Consider the following 19,092-nt stretch of genomic DNA (forward strand, 5'->3'; position numbering starts at 1 on the left):
ATTTGGTAGAGGCAAATGCACATGCATCATATGAATGGTTTTCCCATATGAGGCAAGCTGCGACAGATGTGGGAATTCCCATCTAATTAATGCATCACAATCCAAAATCCGACACTAGTAATCTAAGTTTTTACCGTATTCGAAATCCCATCATCAATTTCAATAAACCAAAAGGCCAACATCGATACAATGATTGTGGTAAACAAGTCATGAGTGGTAATAACCTAGTTAGATTGCCCTTTGACATCTTACACTTCTTACATAGGAAAATAAAATATCCATTACAAAGACCTAAAAATTAGATAAAGAAAGCTCCCACTAAATTTAATTAGGCACCCTCAACTCTTTGTATGAAGATAGTCTCCAAATCAGGAGGGTTGAAAAACTCTCTCACTCGGCATGATCTCGCCGGCGCCGGCTTTCGCTTCTTTGGCGGCGGCGGGCAGAGCAATCTCGCCGGCATTCTCGACTCGGCGTACGTCGGAGTCGTCGGCAAATCCTCGTCGGAGTCGGTTTTCTCCGCCGGTTTGGTGAAAACCGGCTTTATAGAGCTTCTGAGAGCGATTCCGGCGGAAAGAACCCATTTTTCGGAATCCACAGCTCCACTATCTATGGAATGAAGCTTTTCGGGAACACCCATTTGGAAAGATCGAATTTTGATGGGTTGTATGTATGTTATGTGCGGAAATAGGAAAAGGGGTTCACTCTTTTTTGATCTTTTTTTGGTGTGGGGAAGAAAGATGGAATTGATTATTGAGAGATAAAAAAGGGGGGATTTTGTGATGTTTCTTATGATTTTGTGGGAAAGGGGGAAGTTTAAATGAAGGGAGGTGAGGAAATTGGAGAGAGAGAACCCGAGTAAGTTGTGACCTAAGCAAAGAGGGAGATTTAAAAGGACTGGGAAAAGGGATAGAGCTCGTGACGAGTTTTTGCTGGCGAGGGTAGCAGAGTAATTTACTCAATATTGACTTTGAGTCCTGGCGCCAATTAGTTTTGTTTCAACCGTCGGTTCTCTTAGTTTTCGATTTTGCCCTCGCCAGTTGCTAAATTTCCTCGCAGTCCCTGATCACTTAACCATCAAATTTAGAGATTAAGTTAATTCTGAGTTATAATAAAGTTTTAAGTATACTCAGTCTCAGTCCCATATAAATAGAGACTTCCATTTTGTTCTGTTCAGTAAAATACTGCAATTACTTATTTTATTTTTATCTCTATTTTTTTTAACAATTATGTATTAAAACTCATGTCTCTATTTTTATGAAACGGATGAAATAGGTGTTTGCATAGTGGTTTCGAGAATATAAGTGACATTATTCAAGATTGACACCATTTAATTTAATTTTGAAAATATATGTTTGAATCAGTTCAGTTGTTCAATATACATAGTTTAAAATAGACATATTTTACTGGAAACGTAATTCAAAATAGCAAAAGTCACTCTAACAAGATTAGTTATGTTGATCCAAATGTTATCAATATAATATGTTATCCTATCGTATTGTAACTGATGAAATGAAACACGAGATTGGAATACGACCGTAGAAAAAAACAAAGGTAATAACAGTCCTCTAGTATTGATGATGATTTAAACAGTCACAGAGGTTGTGATAAGTCACATTTAGATACAAAAAAGAGAGTATATAAAATCAACAGTAGGTTGTAATGAAATTCTTGCAACATGTTACATAAAAATCCCAACAATATACAGCAGATGCCTTCTTCTGCTTCACCACTTCTCCTCTCACATCCTCGAGTACCCTTGGTAGTCCTCGTACTGCTCCATGAATTTGTCGTTGAATTTCTTGAAACTGTCCATGATCGCAGGCATGTCCTCCTCCGCAGGCAAGATGGTGGTTCGCAGATGGAAAACCCTACGTTCAAGCAAGATAGGAGGCCAGTCAGCATTACCAGAGATTTTAAAAGAAATCGATGTTTTCAAGAAAATGTGGTGCACGTACCCTTCCTTTTGCCCGAAGCCAGAACCTGGGACGGTGGAGATGCCTGTGGCTTCTAGGAGCTTAAGACAGTAGAAAACATCAGGCACTTTTCCAACACTCTTGGCAGCCTCGATGGCCTTTGGTGGCAGCCGTATTTGTGGGAAAGAATACATAGCACCTGCCATCATCAACATCAAGTTTGTAAGACTAATAAAATTCAAACATTGTTCTTGAACTAGGCATGATGGTGTGTGATGCTAGAACACAAAGGACCTTCAGTGAAGTTGCAGACGACGTTTCTACAGCTGTTGAACCCGTCGGTCATTATATGCGCCCTCTTCCTCAGCGACTCCAGAATTCCTTTGCTGCAAAATCGAGAACATGATGAAGAAATCAGCATCTCTTTAGGGATCAGAGATATTGGTGTCCTAATGCTTCTCTTTTCGATAGTTTTCTAGCATAAATTCGTCCTTTTACAATGTGATTAAAAACACTTAAAACAGGGTCGTGGCAAAACCAGGCATACCTCTCTCTATTGAATTGATCATATGATATATCCCCAGGTTTAGGAGGGTTCATCATAAGGCCCATCTGCCAAATGGTGATGTAATTAGGAAAAAATCGAGATGTTTTATAGATAAGAACACAAGCTGTAGTATACAAGACATACGAATATCTGTGCAGGAACGTTGGGACTGAGTGATATTGAAGCAACCTTATAGATTTCTTCCACTGTCTACAATTGAAAAACAAACACGGTGAAGGCAGTTGTTTTAATAGAACAGATTCGTAATCAAGAATAGAAGTTTCTTTGATCATGCTCAAAAAAAACTCTGAGTGTGTTGCTTTGATCCGGTACTATATAATCACAAACCTTTGGAGAAATGTTGGTCATCTCAAAGTAGCCACCACGTTGCCCACATTCTCCCCAGTAGCCTTTAGAGACGGTGTGGAAGGAAACAAGCTCAACCGCCTTGCTAATGGGTGGCCCCATGTCCATCAGAACCTTCAGTGGTTGGATGACAAAATGTAAGTCAGATTTGGGGAAATGTGGAGACATATGTTGGCACAATTTTAACAGCCAGTCAGTTAAAAAACATGTACCTTTCGCGAACTTATGAAGGGACGCTCGTCTTGGTATATGTTTTGTTGATAAACTTCATCACCAAGCAACACCACATTGTTTTGGTAACAGAAGTTTAGAATTTCCTTAAGATTTGCTTCACTGAGGCACTGGCCTGTAGGGTTGCCGGGGTTTATGATCACCATGGCTCGTACCTTTTACACCGTTGAAATATGATTAGACGAGATGAAAACCATAGGTGCATATTCATCGCACTAACAAGCTCAGACAGAGAAATGCTTACGGTGATTCCTTGAGAACGAGCCTGAGCAACTGATTGACGAAGGTTAACAATATCAAGCCCCCAGTTTGCAGTCTCCTCGAGATAATAAGGAACGAGAGATCCACCGAGCAAAGATATTGTAGCGGAGTACAGTGGATATTGTGGCACAGGAACAAGTATCTAGGAACGAAACAAATATTGTTAGTTACAACAGAAAACATTGTGAAAATAACAACAAAGAGATAGCCAAGAAGTTCAAGAAGTATACCCCATCATGTGCACCGCGTATGATAGATTGCAAGATCTGCATCACTCCTTTGCTCGCACCATCTGTTAGAAATATGAGTTCCGGATCACTGACACAGATGCAAAAATCAAGATGATCAGTTTGATAAGTTCATAATTCGCCTGCATTGCATCATTCAATTTTTATAACCTTGGATATCCATCACGCCACTCAATGAACTCTGCAACTTCCTTCCTAATTCCAGGAAGGCCGCGAGAATCACTGTAAGCACCTGGTCAATTATAAACACGTCACTTTCGCTTTTTTTTAAGTCGTTCATCGTATATGCTTAGCCCCTCAAGCTTTTGAAAGGCCTTCTTAATTGTATACATATATTACCAAATAATTTTGATTTTAACCTCCTCATACAAACTTCAGACTGATTTACCCCCCTCAAAATCACAAACAATACTCCAGAGAGAGAGAGAGAGATGGGATTAGTGTTGAATACCTAGACCCCCAGAAGTGAGGGATAAATAGTGTTTTGCTTTTGCAATGGCATCAGCTGGAAACAAAAGTCCGACATTAGGATCATCCAGCAGAAATGGAGCTTGGCAGAGAGCAACGACCTGCAATTCGATTTTCTCTCTAAGTAAACATACAGTATCAGCATTAGACGTAAAGTTGCATAAAATCATGAGCCTGATTTCAACCTGACGAGGAAAGGTCAGAGGTTTCTGTCCGAGAGCATGAGGGTTTCCAACATTGGTGAAGATGATCTGTATACATGTCACCACACAATACATTTTATGGACTATTTCAAATTTCATAAATAAACAAATATAGCCTCTAGGTTTGACACTAAAACGTACAGAAAAGACAATGATAGCGACGAACTAAATTTTATGATAGTATCCATGAGTATTAGTATTGTTCGTAAACTAACCTTCTTTCCTTCCTTTTGAAGCTCAGAAGCTCGAAGATACAGCTCCCCTCGGACAGCATATTGACATTTCTTGACATTTTCATTCAAATTCTCGTAATCTAATGATTTTGACATGATGAACTATGTATCTTCTTAAGGGTTCAATCAATATCCGTGGCAATCAGAAGATGTCGGAGAAACCTAGCTACATCCACACCTAAGAATCACAAAACACAATATAATTGGTCATGAATTCAAATCCACAAAGCATAACCTCCTCCTACACCGAACACTCCATCCAAATGCAACCCAAATATTCATGCAATAGTGATTATGATGACAGAACTAATAAACTACTCCATATTCCCTGCAATTAATGCACTGATTGAGAACTCAAGTGAATTGTTTTTTTCAAAATATCACTGCCTAACAAGAAACTAACATCAAACTACAAATGAGGAAATTGATCCATCAACAGCACCTCATATGTCAAGTTGCCGACATATACAAGTCATCAACTAGAATCAAAATTACGGTGCAAGTTGTCGACTGAAGATAGATAAGGCGAGTATGCAGGCGGCAGCACAAACATCCAAGCAAAGAGTCACAGAGTATTAACTCACAACTAAAAACTGAAACGTAAAGCCTACCAAGATTGAACAAGAATGCATGTCAAAAGTCAAATTGATGACACCATTGCAAATTTACAATCACCGAAGCTTCAAAGTCATTGAGACTTCTCTAATCTCTCTAAAAAACATGCCTTTTCACTGTAATTGATCAAAATGTGCAGAAAACAGAGCAGTGCTAACTTAATCTAAGACTAGTGAGTAATGATCAGTAAAATAAAGATTAAAAAATCCATCATCATCTGATAACCCTCAGATCATATCACAGAAATCACAACTATTCCATCAAGAAATGATGTAAAAATCCAATCTTTAATTAAACGAGACAACACCCACCAACCAAAAAAGGGCAACACACACGAAACAGAGTGTTTTTTCTCGATTTAAAGGAGTTAGAACTTGAAGGTGGCTCACCTGACTCAGAGCAGCATATATTAAGGGGCGCTCTGTTTCAGTTCAAATTGCCCCCAACAATGCTGTGTTAGTTTATTCACAAATAAATATTCTTGAAATATTGAAAATTAAATTCAAGGGGATATTGCAAAATGGCTTAGGTGGCAATGTGGTAAGACATAAATTCTAAGGAAACACCACAGCCACAACAGTGCTGGATTAATGCAGTGCAATTTTTGGGCCTCATTTTTGAAGTTAGGATAAAGCAACTGAGGGAAGAGTGGTTCAATTTGAAAACCATATGTTCTTTGGACTCTCTATGTTGATTGAGCCCTCTCTTTTATTTTCTTTTAGTTCAATATATATGGTGTGTGGATATCATCCCATCGGCCTATTGTGATAAATTGATGTTTTGTCTAAATTGGTTATAATCCCATCGGCAGATGGAGTCACGTGTGGGATTTGATTTACTGTTTAACCATTAATTTTTTACTTTTTAACTTTTTTTTTAATTGGATACTCATGTAGTCATGTATGCCAAATTTTAAGAAGGGTTATTTATATGTTAAATATTTTTTTATTTGTTTTCTTATTTTTTATAAGATCTAAATACATAAACTTTCTATTTGTCTTATATTTACCCTAAAAATTTGGGATAAAATCAAATCTGACATTCCTTATGTGCTGAGAAAGAGACACCATAGGTAAGAAAAGTCCTCTAGTATTGATGATCATTTAAGCAGTCACAGAGGTTGTGATAAGTCACATTTCGAAAACCAAAGATGTATAAAATCAACAGTAGGTTGTAATGAAATTCTTGCAACATGTTACATAAAAAATCCCAACAATATACAGCAGCAGATGCCTTCTTCTCCTTCTGCTTCACCACTTCTCCTCTCACATTCTCGAGTACCCTTGGTGGTCCTCATACTGCTCCATAAATTCGTCGTTGAATTTCTTGAAACTGTCCATGATCGCGGGCATGTCCTCCTCTGCAGGCAAGATGGTGGTTCGCAGATGGAAAACCCTATGTTCAAGCAAGACAAGAGGCAGTCAGCATTACCAGAGAATTTAAGAGAAACAAAATGTTCAAGAAAATGTGGTGCACGTACCCTTCCTTTTGCCCGAAGCCAGAGCCTGGGACGGTGGAGATGCCTGTGGCTTCTAGGAGCTTAAGACAGTAGAAAACATCAGGCACTTTTCCCAAACTCTTGGCAGCCTCAATGGCCTTTGGTGGCAGCCGTATTTGTGGGAAAGAATACATAGCACCTGCCATCATCAACATCAAGTTTGTAAGACTAATAAAATTCAAACATTGTTCTTGAACTAGGCATGATGTTGTGCGATTCTAGAACGTAAAGGACCTTCAGTGAAGTTACAGACGACGTTTCTACAGCTGTTGAACCCGTCAGTCATTATATGCGCTCTCTTCCTCAGCGACTCCAGAATTCCTTTGCTACAAAATCAAGAAAATGATGGAGAAATCAGCATCTTGTTTAGGGCTTCGAGATATTGGTCGCCTGATGCTTCTCTTTTCAAGGGTTTTCTGGCAGACATTCGTCGTTTTACAATGTGATTAAAAACACTTAAAACAGGGTCATGACGAAACTAGTTATACCTCTCTCTGTTGAATTGATCATATGATATATCCCCGGGTTTAGGAGGGTTCATCATAAGGCCCATCTGCCAAATGGTGATGTAATTAGGAAAAAAATTAAGATGTTTTCAAGATACTTGCATCAAGAACACAAGCTGTAGTATACAAGACATACAAATATCTGTGCAGGAACGTTGGGACTGAGTGATATCGAAGAAACCTTGTAGATTTCCTCTACTGTCTGCAATTGAAAAAGAAAACACAGTGAAGGTAGTTGTTTTAATAGAACAGATTCGTAATCAAGAAACGAAAGTTTTAAACTCGAGTGTGTTGCTTTGTTCCAGTAATTCAAGAACAGCATTAGCACAAACCTTCGGAGAAATGTTGGTCATCTCAAAGTAGCCACCACGTTGCCCACATTCTCCCCAGTAGCCTTTAGAGACCGTGTGGAACGAAACAAGCTCGACCTCCTTGCTAATGGGTGGCCCCATGTCCATCAGAACCTTTAGTGGTTGGATGACAAAATATAAATCAGATTTGGGGAAATGCGGATAGACATTTTTGCACAATTTTAACAGCATGTCAGTGGAAAAAAGACGTACCTTTCGCGCACTTATGAAGGGACGCTCGTCTTGGTATATGTTTTGCTGATAAACTTCATCACCAAGCAACACCACATTGTTTTGGTAACAGAAGTTCAGTATTTCCTTAAGATTTGCTTCGCTGAGGCACTGGCCCGTAGGGTTGCCAGGGTTTATTATTACCATGGCCCGAACCTTTTTCACCATTGAAATATGATTAGACGAGATGAAAACAATAGATGCATATACATCAGCACTAACAAGCTCATACAGAGATGCTTACGGTGATTCCTTGAGAACGAGCCTGAGCAACAGATTGACGAAGGTTACCAATATCAAGCCCCCAATTTGCAGTCTCCTCAAGATAATAAGGAACGAGAGATCCACCGAGCAAAGATATTGTAGCGGAGTACAGTGGATATTGTGGCACAGGGACGAGTATCTAGGAACGAAACAAATAATGTTAGTTACGACCGAAAACATTGTGAACACAGCAATGAAGAGACAACCGAGCAATTCAAGAAGTATACCCCATCATGTGCACCACGTATGATAGATTGCAAGATCTGCATCACTCCTTTGCTCGCACCATCTGTTAGAAATATGAGTTCCGGATCACTGCAACAGATGCAAAAATCAACACGATCAGTTTGATAAGTTCATATTTTCGCCTGCACTGCATCATTCAATTTTTATAACCTTGGATATCCGTCACGCCTCGCAATGAACTCAGCGACTTCTTTCCTAACTCCAGGAAGGCCGCGAGAATCACTGTAAGCACCTGATCAATTATAAACGGGTCATTTTTCATTGGGCATTTCATCGTACATGCTTAGCCCCTCAAACTTTTGAAAGGTTTTCTTAATCCTAGACGGAAATGAGATTATTGTTTAATATGATACCTAGACCCCCAGAAGTAAGGGAGATATAGTGTTTAGCTTTTGCGATTGCATCAGTCGGAAACAAAAGTCCGACATTAGGATCATCCAGCAGGAATGGAGCTTGACAGAGAGCAACGACCTGCAATGGGATTTCTCTCTTAGTAAACATACAGTATCAGCATTAGATGGAAAGTTGCGTAAAAACATGAGCCTGATTTCAACCTGACGAGGAAAGGTAAGAGGTTTCTGTCCGAGAGCATGAGGGTTTCCAACATTGGTGAAGATGATCTGTATACATATCACAACATGATATACCTTACGTATCATTTCAAACATCACAAAAAAAAACCAAATATAGCCTCTTGGATTGACACTAAATAATGTAGAAAATGCTGTGTTATTGATGACAAAATTGCATGAGTAGACGTATTGTTCGTAAACTAACCTTCTTCCCTTCCTTCTGAAGCTCAGAAGCTCGAAGATACAGCTCCCCACGGACAGCATACTGACATTTCTTGACATTTTCATTCAAATTCTCATAATCTAATGATTTTGACATTATGAACTATGTATCTTCTTTAAGGGTTCTGTCAATATCCGTGGCAATCAGAAGATGTTGAAGAAACCTAGCGACATCCACACGTAAGAATCACAAAACACCATATGAGTAGTTGGTTACGAATTCAAATACACAAGCATAACCTCCTCTTACATACTGGAAAACTCCATCCAAATTCAACCTAAATATTCATGTAATAGTGATTATGGTGACAGAACTAAAAAACTATAATCCTTGTAAATTGTAATTATGCAGTGGTTGAGAAATCAAGCCAATCTTTTTTCTTCAAAATATCACTACCAAACAAGAAACTAACATCAGACAGCTAAAGAGGACATTGATATATCAACAGCACCTCATATGTCAACATATACAGCTCAACAACTAGAATCAAAATTCCGATGCAAGGTGTCGGCCGCAGACAGATGAGTATACAGGTGACAGCACAAACATCCAAGAAAACAGACACTGTGACTGAACTCACAACTAAAAACTGAAATTGAACAAGAATGCATGTCAAAAGCCAAGTTGATGACACCATTACATATTTACAATCACTGAAGCTTCAAAATCCCTGATCCTTCTCTAATCTCACTAAAAACATGCCTTTTCACTAGGAATTGATCAAAATGTGCAGAAAACAGATCAGTACTCACTTAATCTAAGAAGCAAAAAAAGCTAGTGAATATTGATCACTAAAATAAAGCTAAAGAATCCATCACCATCTGATAACCCTCAAATTATATTACACGAAATGATGTAAAAATCCAATCTTGAACTGCACAAGACAACCCCAGCAACCCAAAAAGGCCAACACGCACAGCACACGGTCTTTTTTCTTGATTTGAAGCTAAAATGAGTTAGAATCTGAAGGTGGCTCACCTGACTCAGAGCAGCATATGTTGAGGGCCGCTCTGTTTCGGTTCAAATTGACCCAATAAATATTCTTGAAATTTTGAGAAATAAATCCGAGGGGATATTGCAAAATGGCTTAGGTGGCAATGTGGGAAGACATAAATTCCAAGTAAACCACAGCCACATCAGTGAAGAGGGCTGGATTGATGCAATGCAATTTTTGGGCCTCATTTTGAAGTTTAGGATAAAGCAACTGTGGTTCTCTTTCAAACCACAAACTCTCTCTGTTGACTAAGCCCTCTCTTTTTCTTTTTCTTTTTCTTTTTCTTTTTCTTTTTTTTCCTTTTTTTTGGATACTTTAGTTTAATAAATAGTGTGTGGATATCAAACCATATGTCAATAGTGATAATTGATGAAGATATTTTTCGCTAAAGTGGATATATATGGAGTCACATGTGGGATCTGATTTGTGGTTAATTGAAAAAATAAGTAGTACTACTACTATTTATTTAGACATAATTAAAGTTTGAACTTCAATGTTTGAACTTTTTTTATAATTGGACACTCATTCGTGCGAAATTTGTATAAATTACATACTAAACATATGATATACTCCTACAATTCTATCATTCGGTTTTGGATGGCTGATTTTTCAAATTAGCACACTTGGAAAAAATGAGATTTCTAGCCATATTAATTTTCTTTTATTTTTGATGTGTTTGTGCGTGTGGGTTTTCGTTCCGATGAGTGAGCCCTCTGCCGTTTTATGTTCAATGATAGAATATTATTAACGAGAAATGATATGCTACATACTTTATGTGAGCACTATCCGTGAGCATCTAACTCTCGTTTGATTCACATTTGACGTTGTTTATTTTGTTTTATATAGTATTTAGTTTTTACTCCAGTATATTAAAAATATTATTGATATTTTTAATTTTTTACACAATTCATAGAAAATCAAAACTCAATTTTTTCGTTCATTCATTTATTTAAAATTATAGAAAAAAATATATAAATCAGACTTTGATTTTTGTGAACTTTGTAAAAATAAAAATGCCAATAACAGTTTTAATGTATAGAATCAAAGTAAATATATAATTCAAACAAACAACAATAAATGATGCGTCAAACAATGGTGACACTCACTAATGATGCTCATATAAAGTAATGTAGCATATCATATTTTTATTACTAGTAATATTTAGAAGCCAACAAATTACAAATGTGCAGCTGCTACTGAATTTAATTCGAAAATATCATTTAAATCTTATTTGAATAGTTCTTCAATATTTCATATTAATATGATGATTCGTTGAACTAAATAGTGAACAGATTAGATTTATTTTGTCAAATTCGAAAATAAAATCTTACTATTTTAATTTTTTCTCATATTTGTTTTGTATTTTCTATTCTGAGTTTGAAAATGTTTTATAATTTTGTACTCCTCGAGTTCATTGAGTTAGTAATATTTTGTGGTATGATATAGATCGGGAATCGTTTTGTGCAAGGAAATTGTACGATGGTTGCTTGAAGCACTCAATGAATTTTAAAGGGCTACTGCCATCGCGTGGCGTCGGGTTGAGACAGGCGCTTAGCCCATCTCCCCCGCCTCAACACAATGAATCGTCACCGATGATGTGATAGAACTATGAAGATGGTGTTTATGATAGAGGAATCGGGGTAATGTAAAATGTATTACAACATGGATTTCTCGTGATCCTAGAAATCTTATACTCCCTCCGTCCCGCACTACTCGCACCTTTCCTTTTGGGCACGGAGATTAAGGAATGAGTGATAGACAAAGTCAACAATTACGACTGTAGGTATAAATTGTTACTAAAAATGGAAAGAGTGCAAATAACTTGGAACGCCCAGAAAGGAAATAAGTGCAAGTAGTGCGGGACGGAGGGAGTATAAGATTTGGCAGTTTCTTTGTGTATAGTTCGTGGTCAACATTATTAAATCATTTCTTGACTTTAATGTGATACTTAACTAATAATTTACAAGAGAGTGATCAATTGCTTACTCATAATTTAATTGTTAATTATAACTAATTTAAGACTATATGATTTTAGAAATCTTGTGGTCTAAAATTTGTCACGTGTAATTTTCGTTTTTATTAATTAAATTGAAAAAGAAAAAAACTACCAAATTAGGGTTTTGGATGAAAATGTCAATATAGTGTTTTGAAAATATCAACACGATGCTTTGAGAATGTCAACACAATAATTTGAGAATGTTAACACATTGCTTATATTGACATTTTACATGTATTATATTGACATATTTTATATACTATGTTGACATTTGTTGTTGTACGAAAAAATTTCAAAATTTAAAAAAAAAATCAAATTCTAACGTCGGAACATATTCAAGTGAGATCTCGTTAGAATTCTTATGAAATTATCTTTAATATGATATATGTTGTGCGAAAACATAATTTAAACCGAGAAAGTTATATGCGTTTTAAAGTTATTGGATAATTTTCAAAAGTTAGTTATAACTAATTTGTTGTAAATTGACCTTAATACCCCTTATTAACGTTTTTTTTTATCGTATTAACATTCCGGGGCTGATGATCTAGGCTCTTGATTTGAATATCTAATGACTATTAATTAATTATAATTAATAATTAAGTATTGAGTTAGCAATATAAAACTCCCGTAATTTATAATTATACATTTATACCGCCACTTTTTTCAAGATAAGTATAGCTGTTATATAGGCTAGGTTGGTTCAGTCCGGCCCAAGTCTACGAAGCAGATAATCTTTCAATATATTTGGGCTCAGTCCAGATCAATTTAGGTCCACTTAACAAGCGGTTAGGATGATCTAGACTAGGTCAATATATTTTTATGCATTTATTAAATATCTTAATAAAAATATAAATAAAAATAGTTATATTTTGAGAATTAAATTATTTATGAGATTTTATATATATATTTTTTTATTGTAGCTCATACATATCTTTATTAGATGATTTTAGAATTACATAACATATTACTCTCCCGTCACACAATAAGAGTCACATTTTATTTTTACCATAAATGTTAAGTAGGTCTCATATTCCACTAACTTACTTCACTCACATTTTATTATAAAATCAATATAAAAAAGTAGATCGCATATTCCACTAACTTTTCCAATTCATTATTCTTTACATTTCTTAAAACTCGTGTCCACACCAAATGTGACTCCTATTGTAGACGGAGGGAATACATTAATACTTATTACATAAATATGCATATGTAAATTTATCATATTGCATATATTTTGAGTAAATCAAAATTCAAGGAGGAATATTGAAAAATATAAATTAATATTACAATTTAGGATAAAAATAATTAAAATTATCTTCATGTTGGTATTTGTAGTTGTGAGCTTTATTTGAGTTTTGAATCAACTAAACTTCAACCAAAAAAGCTAGCTCAAGCCCACTACGTTTACTATTGGATTGGGCATGGATCTTGTTGGATTGGTTCAACCCGGACCAGTTGACATCTGTAATGCCAAGTGAGTTGCAAAACTCAAATTAGAAAAAAAAAGGATTTGAATCAACACACTAATAATAAAATTTAAAGAATCTTTTAATCAACAATATTGACAACAAATGTGATCATTTACTTCGGTGGATTTATCTGACGGCCTAAATACAAAGCCAATTGACTCTTAATTGTGACAAATGATTGATCATTTACTCCATTAACTTTTTTTTATATAGACAATGTCACTCGATATAGTGAGTAAATTTACCAAAAATCAAAGAAATTAAATTTAATAATTAAGGGAGTAGATAAAAAAAATACTACATGAAGGTATGAAGAATGAAATGGGAAATTGAAATATTATAGATAAAATCTCTGATTTATGAATTTTAATTAATAGAATAATTAGTGCACGTCACAAGACTCTCTATGAATGCCCGGCGAGGAATGTGTTGAAGCATGTATGAGCACGCGATGAACATGTGCTGTATCTCCCACATCAAGGTCTAGGCACAACAATTCTTGCTAAATTATTCACAGAACATGGTTGGGTCTTGTTGTAATGCAGTCTTTTCTAGCAAGTCAAATCTAGATTTAGACCATATGAAAATACGCTGCAACGCCTGAATGTCGTTGCTCGGCATGTTCATGGCGCCATTTAATAGCTTTATTTTTACTATTTAAGTAATCTTATAAGTGTATGAGGTTAGTGCAGTAATGTCAAGTAAGTGTACCGTATTCCACATAGACTAATGTGTCGACCTAAATACTAAATGTACCATAAACCACTCTCAACTAAATACTATACAAACAAATAGAATTTAGTTTTTATTCGTAACTATACTAACTAAACCACTTCAAATTAAAATCAAATATAAATAAATAACGTGATGATGTGAAAAAATGATATACGATGAATATAGAATTTTAGGATCCAATGCACAAATTCTAACTATTATCCAATCAATTTCCATTATCGTCTCTAGAGCTGCTAGATCGGTCACTTTATTAGATTAAACCTCATGTAAAACAACTCTCCCAAGTTCTATTGAGTGAGAATTATTCTTAAATCCAGGTTATTATTATTTCATCTCGATCATTTTAATTAACCTAGCAACAATCAAGAGGTACTTCAATTTGATGAAAGAGGAACAAGAATAAATTAACAACCACGAGAACAAGATAATAAGTAAATTAGTTGGATAAATAACATTTTATTCGTCCCTTAAAAGTATGAACTATTTCATTATTAGTCTATCCCTGAAAAGTATGAACTTTCTAATTTTGAAATAGTTTAACACATTACCCTTACACATCATTTTATTCATAACTTATATCATTACATTACACTACTAAAGATGTGGAGCTCACTCTCACTAATAGTAACTTTTTATCTCTCTTTTACTTTGTCAATTATACATTAAAATTCTTTTCAAACTAAATATTCATATTTTTTAGGAACGAATGAAATACATAATTAATGCATATTTGCTAAGAATCTTAAGGAAAAAGGTTTAGTTCCATATGTTCATTGCTAAAATGTCTAAAAACAATTAATCCAAGTAAAACGTGGGTGACCAAATCTTTGTTACATGCCAAAATCCAAGTCATTAATCCACTTTGCAATTTATACCACTTGTATAAAACAAGACCTTATAGTAGCATTGCCAGATAAGACAACATTAATGTTTTCTTTGGTGGAAAGAAGCATTAATATCTGGTTAGTTCAGATTTGGACATAAATTACAAAATCGGAATGCCGCAGTCTTGAAACTGACACTTTTAACAACTTCCGTCTTCACGCGGAGGTAGCCACCCTCAACTGCCCCCAAAATGTCGGCCATTTCGCCGCCCCAATCCGTTCCATCATTCTCGTCCAAATCGCCCAGCAAAACCCTAACCCCAGCCCCCAATTCCACCCGCCCCTTTAACAGGATTCACTGCGAGCTCAAGAAAGCTTCCGCTGCTCCTCAGAAATGGACAATTGATTGCGTCTCTTCAACAGACCCAATTCACATCATCCTCAAACCCCCGAATTCGGCCTTACTCCCTTCGCCTATGGATTCGCCGCTCAAGAATTCTAAGAGGGTTTGCCTCTTTTACTGCTCCGAGATGAGGGACCTCGCTGAGAGAATTGCTTCCGAGTCCGACGCAATTGAGCTTCGCAGCATTACTTGGAGGTGAACATTCTATAATTTCAGGAGAATTTCCATGTCTTTCTTCGATTTTAGGGATGAATGTTTGCAGCATTTGATGTGATTAGTTTCTATAGTGATCTTAATTGGGCTGAATTTGGAAATTGCTTTCGAGCTGAGTAACTTTGGAATCATGCAATGATAAATTTATGTTCTTTAAGGATTTTGGATTTTGAATTTATATTATATTAATGCTAAATTGAAGAATTGAATGCGTTTACTATGAATTTGAGAATTTGGAGAAGCTGAGAACAGTTGATAGTAAATAGAAAAATACTCTTCTCGGATTCTTGAGAAAACACACTTGGACAAGCTGATCCGAGGCAGTAAAGCATGGTAGACTCCTGTATGTGTTAGCGATGGAGCAAAAAAGTCAGATGCTAAATATGATTGTCTTATCAGATAGTTTACACCAACCAGGACATTTGCAGATGGATTTCCAAATTTGTTCATATCCAATGCTCAAGGAGTTCGTGGACAGCATGTAGCCTTCCTTGCTTCGTTCAGCTCTCCTGGGGTTATTTTCGAGCAATTGTCGATCATCTATGCTCTGCCGAGACTATTTGTCTCATCATTTACACTCATTCTGCCATTTTTCCCTACGGGCACTTCTGAGAGAATGGAGGATGAAGGAGATGTTGCAACAGCATTCACGCTTGCGAGGATCTTGTCCAATATTCCTATATCCATGGGTGGACCTGCCAGTTTAGTGATTTTCGATATCCATGCTTTACAGGTGGGCGCATATCTATGTTTCTATCATCTGTCTTCAGGGTTTTGTTTATGTTTATTTTGTACGCAGTGTAACCATTTTGTTCTTTATATTACAGGAGAGATTTTACTTTGGTGATAATGTTTTACCCTGCTTCGAAAGTGGTATACCATTGCTCCTGAATAGGCTACAATCGCTTCCTGACTCTGATAATGTAATAATTCATCTTGTTTTATGGAGCGTTCATGCCTCTTATCTCATTTCTGGGTCGCTTACCTTTCAACCAATCTTTTTTCTTCGTTTTTGCTTTAAACCATAACTCTGCTTAAATGAAAGTGAACTGATTTTTCCGGATATGTAATTTGTGAGCCCTGTGGAAACCTCAATCACAGAAAGTCCGATAGTTACTTTCACTTCGATTAATTACCTATTCAATTTCCTTTTCCCAGATAACAATAGCCTTTCCTGATGATGGTGCATGGAAACGGTTTCACAAGCAGCTGCAGCACTTCCCAATGGTAATGCTCTTTGTTGTGGATGTTCAACATTCTTTTACCATCCTCATTAAGTCCACAAACTGTTTAAAATCATCTACAATTCATTTATACTTTACAGTTTCTGCGATATCAAATTCCTGAAATGACAGTGGTCTGCTATTTATAGTAGTCAATAACCTTAAGCGCACACACGTACAGGTACAGACACAGATTTAGTTACAACCACCTAATTTTATGCCGAGTATGGATTTATCTTTATGGAGTTGCAGTACTTTATCGGTGTATGTGAAGACTATGATATGAGTAAAGCATCAGTAGAAAATGAGTGTGTACTTTGTGACTAGTTTTATCCTACTCCTTGTTTATTTTGTTTGCATCTCTAGTAACACAAAGTTGTCCTTGTTGTGACTATTTGTCTGGCGATTATGACATAATAAAGCTAGTTAGGATATAAGCATGTTATCGTGATAGGCGTGGCTAATGTCACGGTGTCGTTGTACAGAATTATGCTTTCTAGACATCGTTGTGCTACCAGATGTTATTGTGTAAGCCTGCCTTAGTTTTGATTCGTGAGATATCAACTAAAGCGTTTGAACGATGGTTCTGTATGTTGTCCCACAGATGTCTGGCATACTTGCAAAGCTGGATTCTGTCTATTCAATCAATTCCAATGGAGCTATTATTTTTCATGTTTATCTTACAAAGCTGAAGTTGTGTGGCATACCTGCTCTTTGGGCAAGAAACAGTGAAAACTTCTCTTTACTTGCCGCCATACTATGCAATTCCTTCATAAATTAAGTTATGTTTCTTAGAATAACAAAACCACGATGAACTAATGGGAAAACTTGCTTGATCCATGGCAGGTTGTTTGTGCTAAAGTAAGAGAAGGTGATCAACGAATTGTAAGAATCAAGGAGGGTGACCCGAAGGGACGTCATGTTGTGATAGTGGATGACCTTGTCCAGTCTGGTGGCACGCTGATAGAGTGTCAGGTGAGGAGTTATCCTTCCGGATGAACTTATCATTGTCTTTTGGGATATTTTACCCTATGGGGAACAATGTTACCCAAATTCTACTAGAAGCTGATAGTTCTCCTGTTGAAGATTTTCCCTTTTTATTAGAGTTTTCAAATGAAAATATGCAGAAAGAGAAGTTTGTTAGTATAATATTAATTTACTTTTTTACATGATAAGAGTCTCTTTGTTCCCACAGAAAGTGTTGGCCAAACATGGAGCTACCAAAATAAGTGCTTACGTGACGCATGGAATCTTTCCAAATAAGTCATGGCAACGGTTTAACCATGACAAAGGAGGTAATCATATTCCAAAGTTTTCATCTTATATGCTCTATATTTACTTGTATATTTATGTCTTCCCGTTATTTGCTACAGATGGTGTCTGTAGTTAGTGCTAGGGAGAACTATTTATCTAATTTATCCTCTATTTACATTTGTTGGTTGAGATAAGCTATGAAGGTTGTCAACTTGCAAATTAAGAAGGTTTTTACATTGAGTGATAATCCTAGTTAATCCACTGTTTATTTTGATGGATTGATTAATATTTAACTTGTTTGACCATCTTACCTCTCAAATACTCAATCCTACTATGCTTTATCAAGTTATCCTCTCGTTTAAAGTAAACGTCCCTCAAGTTTCTGCATTTATACATTCACATTTGTTCGACTCTTCATCTGAAGACCACTGTGTTTGATACTTTAGGTAACCCCGAGAATGGGATGACTTACTTTTGGATCACAGACTCATGCCCGGAGACGGTGAAGCAGGTAAAGAACAAGCCCCCGTTCGAGGTAATAAGTCTTGCAGCTGCAATAGCGTCTGCACTCCATATTTAGGAGTGGTGTGAGGTCACATTTTCCTACAAGAATCTCTTCACTGCGTCTTAGTTATAGAGATTTGACCGAAAGGTAAGTTGGCGAAGCTGTCACGTGTAATAGTTCCCAAAAACATGTTTCTAGTTTTGTTCTATTTATGTGTAGGATAATTTTGAGAATTCGATGTCTTAATAATGAATAAAAGGGTGCAGGTTGTTGTTTTCTTTGATAGTTCACCTTTAATTGCTGCATTTATGCTACTCATATCATTTAAATTAAATGGCTAATGGCTGGAAAATACATTAACGCCCAACTCAGATCTTTACCCTCAACTTTGAGAGTGATATATGAATTTTTAGTTGCAGCTAATTTTTCACAATAAATTATTCTAACAAAATTAAATTCTATGTAGTGTATGAGTACAAATTGTAAATTACGTAG

At 36.2% G+C, this 19,092-nt stretch overlaps 4 protein-coding genes across 9 annotated transcripts; 1 reads left to right on the forward strand and 3 right to left on the reverse strand.

Moving 5' to 3' along the window:
* Positions 1 to 127: 127 nt before the first annotated feature.
* LOC121767539 (cyclin-dependent protein kinase inhibitor SMR6-like) lies at positions 128 to 871 on the reverse strand. The gene has a single exon (XM_042163825.1). The coding sequence runs from the start codon at positions 638 to 640 to the stop codon at positions 329 to 331; it is 312 nt and encodes a 103-aa protein (XP_042019759.1). The 5' UTR covers positions 641 to 871; the 3' UTR covers positions 128 to 328.
* A 674-nt stretch (positions 872 to 1,545) lies between these two features.
* On the reverse strand, positions 1,546 to 5,641 carry LOC121768295 (glutamate--glyoxylate aminotransferase 2-like). Of its 2 annotated transcripts, none has more exons than XM_042164748.1 (14): positions 5,478 to 5,641; positions 4,456 to 4,651; positions 4,223 to 4,288; positions 4,021 to 4,138; positions 3,720 to 3,801; positions 3,552 to 3,639; positions 3,305 to 3,463; positions 3,042 to 3,215; positions 2,812 to 2,943; positions 2,608 to 2,673; positions 2,464 to 2,528; positions 2,211 to 2,302; positions 1,959 to 2,115; positions 1,546 to 1,871 (listed from the first exon to the last, which is right to left on the reverse strand). In XM_042164748.1, exons 2-14 carry the CDS (start codon positions 4,567 to 4,569, stop codon positions 1,742 to 1,744), a joined length of 1,443 nt encoding a protein of 480 aa, XP_042020682.1. In that variant the 5' UTR covers positions 4,570 to 4,651; positions 5,478 to 5,641; the 3' UTR covers positions 1,546 to 1,741. The 2 variants fall into 2 exon arrangements, with proteins under 2 accessions (XP_042020682.1, XP_042020683.1); XM_042164749.1 differs by lacking the exon at positions 5,478 to 5,641 and adding an exon at positions 5,400 to 5,426.
* A 520-nt stretch (positions 5,642 to 6,161) lies between these two features.
* LOC121768294 (glutamate--glyoxylate aminotransferase 2-like) lies at positions 6,162 to 10,112 on the reverse strand. Of its 3 annotated transcripts, none has more exons than XM_042164745.1 (14): positions 9,957 to 10,112; positions 8,961 to 9,141; positions 8,738 to 8,803; positions 8,537 to 8,654; positions 8,334 to 8,415; positions 8,165 to 8,252; positions 7,918 to 8,076; positions 7,656 to 7,829; positions 7,425 to 7,556; positions 7,229 to 7,294; positions 7,075 to 7,139; positions 6,821 to 6,912; positions 6,569 to 6,725; positions 6,162 to 6,483 (listed from the first exon to the last, which is right to left on the reverse strand). In XM_042164745.1, the coding sequence occupies exons 2-14, from the start codon at positions 9,072 to 9,074 to the stop codon at positions 6,354 to 6,356; spliced, it is 1,443 nt and encodes a 480-aa protein (XP_042020679.1). In that variant the 5' UTR covers positions 9,075 to 9,141; positions 9,957 to 10,112; the 3' UTR covers positions 6,162 to 6,353. The 3 variants fall into 3 exon arrangements, with proteins under 3 accessions (XP_042020679.1, XP_042020680.1, XP_042020681.1); XM_042164746.1 differs by lacking the exon at positions 9,957 to 10,112 and adding an exon at positions 9,731 to 9,866; XM_042164747.1 differs by lacking the exon at positions 9,957 to 10,112 and adding an exon at positions 9,797 to 9,821.
* Positions 10,113 to 15,122: 5,010 nt separating this feature from the next.
* Positions 15,123 to 18,875, forward strand: LOC121768326 (ribose-phosphate pyrophosphokinase 4-like). Of its 3 annotated transcripts, XM_042164796.1 has the most exons (8): positions 15,128 to 15,597; positions 16,033 to 16,348; positions 16,443 to 16,538; positions 16,774 to 16,842; positions 17,443 to 17,556; positions 17,685 to 17,813; positions 18,034 to 18,133; positions 18,539 to 18,875. In XM_042164796.1, the coding sequence occupies exons 1-8, from the start codon at positions 15,251 to 15,253 to the stop codon at positions 18,670 to 18,672; spliced, it is 1,305 nt and encodes a 434-aa protein (XP_042020730.1). In that variant the 5' UTR covers positions 15,128 to 15,250; the 3' UTR covers positions 18,673 to 18,875. The 3 variants fall into 3 exon arrangements, 2 of the variants coding, with proteins under 2 accessions (XP_042020730.1, XP_042020731.1); XR_006043350.1 differs by lacking the exon at positions 18,539 to 18,875 and having other exon boundaries at positions 15,123 to 15,597; positions 17,443 to 17,566; XM_042164797.1 differs by lacking the exon at positions 17,443 to 17,556 and having other exon boundaries at positions 15,129 to 15,597.
* The last annotated feature ends 217 nt before the right edge of the window (positions 18,876 to 19,092 follow it).

This window comes from Salvia splendens, chromosome 15 (genome assembly GCF_004379255.2).
Source record: "Salvia splendens isolate huo1 chromosome 15, SspV2, whole genome shotgun sequence".
In the NCBI taxonomy this organism is placed as follows: Eukaryota; Viridiplantae; Streptophyta; class Magnoliopsida; order Lamiales; family Lamiaceae; genus Salvia; species Salvia splendens.

Excerpts from the sequence above, each read along its gene's own strand:
- LOC121768294 (XM_042164745.1), bottom strand. The coding sequence starts at position 9,074 with ATGTCAAAATCATTAGATTATGAGAATTTGAATGAAAATGTCAAGAAA. Across the intron at positions 6,726-6,820 it reads CGTCTGTAACTTCACTGAAG|GTGCTATGTATTCTTTCCCA; the intron begins GTCCTTTACGTT and ends TGATGATGGCAG. Across the intron at positions 6,484-6,568 it reads GGCTTCGGGCAAAAGGAAGG|GGTTTTCCATCTGCGAACCA; the intron begins GTACGTGCACCA and ends GCTTGAACATAG.
- LOC121768295 (XM_042164748.1), bottom strand. The coding sequence starts at position 4,569 with ATGTCAAAATCATTAGATTACGAGAATTTGAATGAAAATGTCAAGAAA. Across the intron at positions 2,303-2,463 it reads GATCAATTCAATAGAGAGAG|CAAAGGAATTCTGGAGTCGC; the intron begins GTATGCCTGGTT and ends TCGATTTTGCAG. Across the intron at positions 1,872-1,958 it reads GGCTTCGGGCAAAAGGAAGG|GGTTTTCCATCTGCGAACCA; the intron begins GTACGTGCACCA and ends GCTTGAACGTAG.
- LOC121767539 (XM_042163825.1), bottom strand. The coding sequence starts at position 640 with ATGGGTGTTCCCGAAAAGCTTCATTCCATAGATAGTGGAGCTGTGGAT.
- LOC121768326 (XM_042164796.1), top strand. The coding sequence starts at position 15,251 with ATGTCGGCCATTTCGCCGCCCCAATCCGTTCCATCATTCTCGTCCAAA. Across the intron at positions 16,843-17,442 it reads AGCTGCAGCACTTCCCAATG|ATGTCTGGCATACTTGCAAA; the intron begins GTAATGCTCTTT and ends GTTGTCCCACAG. Across the intron at positions 17,814-18,033 it reads GCACGCTGATAGAGTGTCAG|AAAGTGTTGGCCAAACATGG; the intron begins GTGAGGAGTTAT and ends TTGTTCCCACAG.